Below are 2,804 nucleotides of genomic sequence, written 5' to 3' on the forward strand. Positions count from 1 at the left end.
GATTTTGTCTTCAAATAATATATTTGAGGAAATAAAATGAAATATAACCTAGTACCAATATTAGAACGATCAGGAACATTTTTAATATACAGCCACTAATATTTTATGCACAAAATATATGTATAGGATAATGTCCTCAAACTCACGATTAGTTGCGCGGGTGAATCTCGTTTGAGGCCGTTAGGCCGAAAACGAGATTCCCGAGCGCAACTAATCGTGAGTTTGAGGACATTATGCTATTTAAAACAAAGTACCCTCACAAAATTCTCCAACCAACTAATGTGCATCCAAAAATTACATAACCCACAGGTAACTGAAACGGACGAGACACGTGACTTAATACCGCATGTTGTCCGTGCATAACTATTTGAGGTTTGACCACGTGACGTTCAAGCACGTGCAAAACTATTTGAGGCGTTCATTACCAAACACGTTGAAAAGAGCAATTCGATATGAACGAACAAACCGACGACGATTTATTTGTAACACAGAACAGTTTTAACAATTCAACTGTCGAACTAGATTTGAATTCCGAATTTGATTTTGTGCCTTTTTGTTTTGTCCTTTAGAAGACAATTTTATAACTAATTTTGATTTAGGCAGTTTAAACAGTGAGTTAGCAAGTAACGCTTGTGACGGTGAAAGCAATGACATTAACTTGTCAAACTTAAATCCAACTAATTCCGATGAGGAAGTTTTGCAGGCTACTAATGCCATAGAAAGCTAACTGAAAGATGAAACATTACGCTTCGGCACACCACTCTCAAAAAGTGAAATGAAATGTTTACGTGACTCGGCCTTTTCTACAAATACTGAAAATAAGAGCACATGGGCCGTCAAACTGTTTAATAGTTGGATAAATGAAAGAAACAACCGCAATTTAAGACATGTACCCATCATTAAAAAGGATCTTATTTCTTTGGCGGAAGATGAAAATGAATTGAATACGGTTTTGATGTGTTTTGTGACGGAAGTACGCAACATGAAAGGTGCGGAGTATCGCGGTAATACACTCTATGAAATTGTTTCATCGCTACAGTACTATCAGCGTAGAAATGACAAGCCAGTTAATTTTTTGGATGAAGCATGTTACGCGGGACTAAGGTCTGTACTCGACGCACGCATGAAAGAAATTGCAAGGAAAGGCATTGGTATCAGTAAACGTCAGGCTCAAATTATATCGGAAGAACAAGAAGATATCTTATGGAGGAAACAGTTTCTTGGCGAAGACACTCCACGACAAATTCTAGATACACTCGTGTACTTGATCGGACTGAATTTTACGCTAAGGACGGGAGATGAACATAGGTTTCTACGTGTTGGTTCAGCATCCCAGTCTGATCTCTTGGTATGTTCCAATGGTGAAAAATCCTTGAAATACACAGAAGACATTTCGAAAACTAATCAAGGAGGCTTGAAACATCGGAAATTGGAGAGGAAAAGTGTTACCGTTAGTGAAAACCATGACTTCCCTGAGAGATGTCTTGTCAGGCTATTTGAAAAATACATTTCATTGAGGTAAGTAAATTTCTTGATTATATTTATCTCTTCTGTTGTCTTCACGAACAAATTCCCATAGTGGGAGGCCTATTAGTGCACAGTTCAATTAGGCCCAAACATAGGGCGGTAACTTTTATGGACGGCAATATTTTGGAAAACAAATTATTTTTGTATGCTGCACACAATTCCACTTTCCCCCACTAAGTAATATAATTACTCTTTATGCCAGATAACATTCACCTCCACCCCCTCCCATTCTTCTAATATTCACCCCCTTATTCCTAAAACTGATTAGCTTCTATTTAGAGGCGTGGCAGGGATCGAAATATCAAAATGCCTAGGACCGCCAAATACTGTGAATGTCAGTGTCTGCCAGTGGTAAATTATACAATACTAATGGGGGGGGGGGTGGGGGGGGGGGCAGACAATTTAGAAATGAGCGCTTCTGTGGCGATATAATTATTTTGTTGGAGTCCCATTATAATGGGTAAGGATATGTTTACCGTATCCACTGATCTAAGACAGTATTAAATTATTATTCTATATTGCAGGCCTAAGAATGGAAAATGTGATTCGTTTTATTTACGACCACTTACATTTTTAGCAAGTTTTGTTTTGTTTATTTGTCCTAATAGAGAACATCAGCAAACATGGCGTCAACTGTTGACAACATCTTTCAGAGAAAATCCCCAAGGATACTGGACACTAAGGGCAAGGCCTCGGCAACACCTCTGATTTCCCATGAATTCGAAGAGAAAGCTAAACAACGTGACCTTTGTCTAAAACTCGGCGACGGCACTACTTTTTCTATGAAACTCTAATGCTCAATTAAAGAAAAATACTTTGTGCACATTTGTCTTGTTATTATTGAACTATTTTACTGTCCCACGTGGTATTTAAGCCTCAAATAGTTACCCTCAAATAGTTGTAAACTGTTTGAGGGTTGCTGTACATTATGCAACTATTCGAGGTTTGTGGTACTATTTGATACCTCAAATAGTTACTAATGTTTACCTAACTTTGTTTTAATTGATATGTAATTACAATCGTTAAAAAGTCTGTTAGTCCATAACATCTTAAAAAGTGTAACAAACTGAGGAATGTCCTTTAATTAACCCATTTTGACTTTGTGAGTTTAAAATACTTCTGATGTCGGACGTTGATAGAAATCAAGTATGCCAACTTATACAGAATCGATGCAACATTATATAAAAAGTATATGAGGGAACTTTGATTAACCATATTTTTGTCGTCACCAAACAAACGTGTGAAATCTAGATTAGCTAACTTACTTGTCTGATGAA

The 2,804-nt window shown here is 37.2% G+C and overlaps 1 protein-coding gene across 1 annotated transcript; it reads left to right on the top strand.

Annotated features, from left to right (window-relative positions):
- The first annotated feature begins 775 nt into the window (after positions 1 to 775).
- LOC121373148 (zinc finger MYM-type protein 2-like) lies at positions 776 to 2,283 on the top strand. The gene is made up of 2 exons (XM_041499602.1): positions 776 to 1,518; positions 2,136 to 2,283. The coding sequence occupies exons 1-2, from the start codon at positions 776 to 778 to the stop codon at positions 2,233 to 2,235; spliced, it is 843 nt and encodes a 280-aa protein (XP_041355536.1). The 3' UTR covers positions 2,236 to 2,283.
- Positions 2,284 to 2,804: the final 521 nt, after the last annotated feature.

This window comes from Gigantopelta aegis, chromosome 5 (assembly GCF_016097555.1).
Source record: "Gigantopelta aegis isolate Gae_Host chromosome 5, Gae_host_genome, whole genome shotgun sequence".
NCBI classification, from domain to species: Eukaryota; Metazoa; Mollusca; class Gastropoda; order Neomphalida; family Peltospiridae; genus Gigantopelta; species Gigantopelta aegis.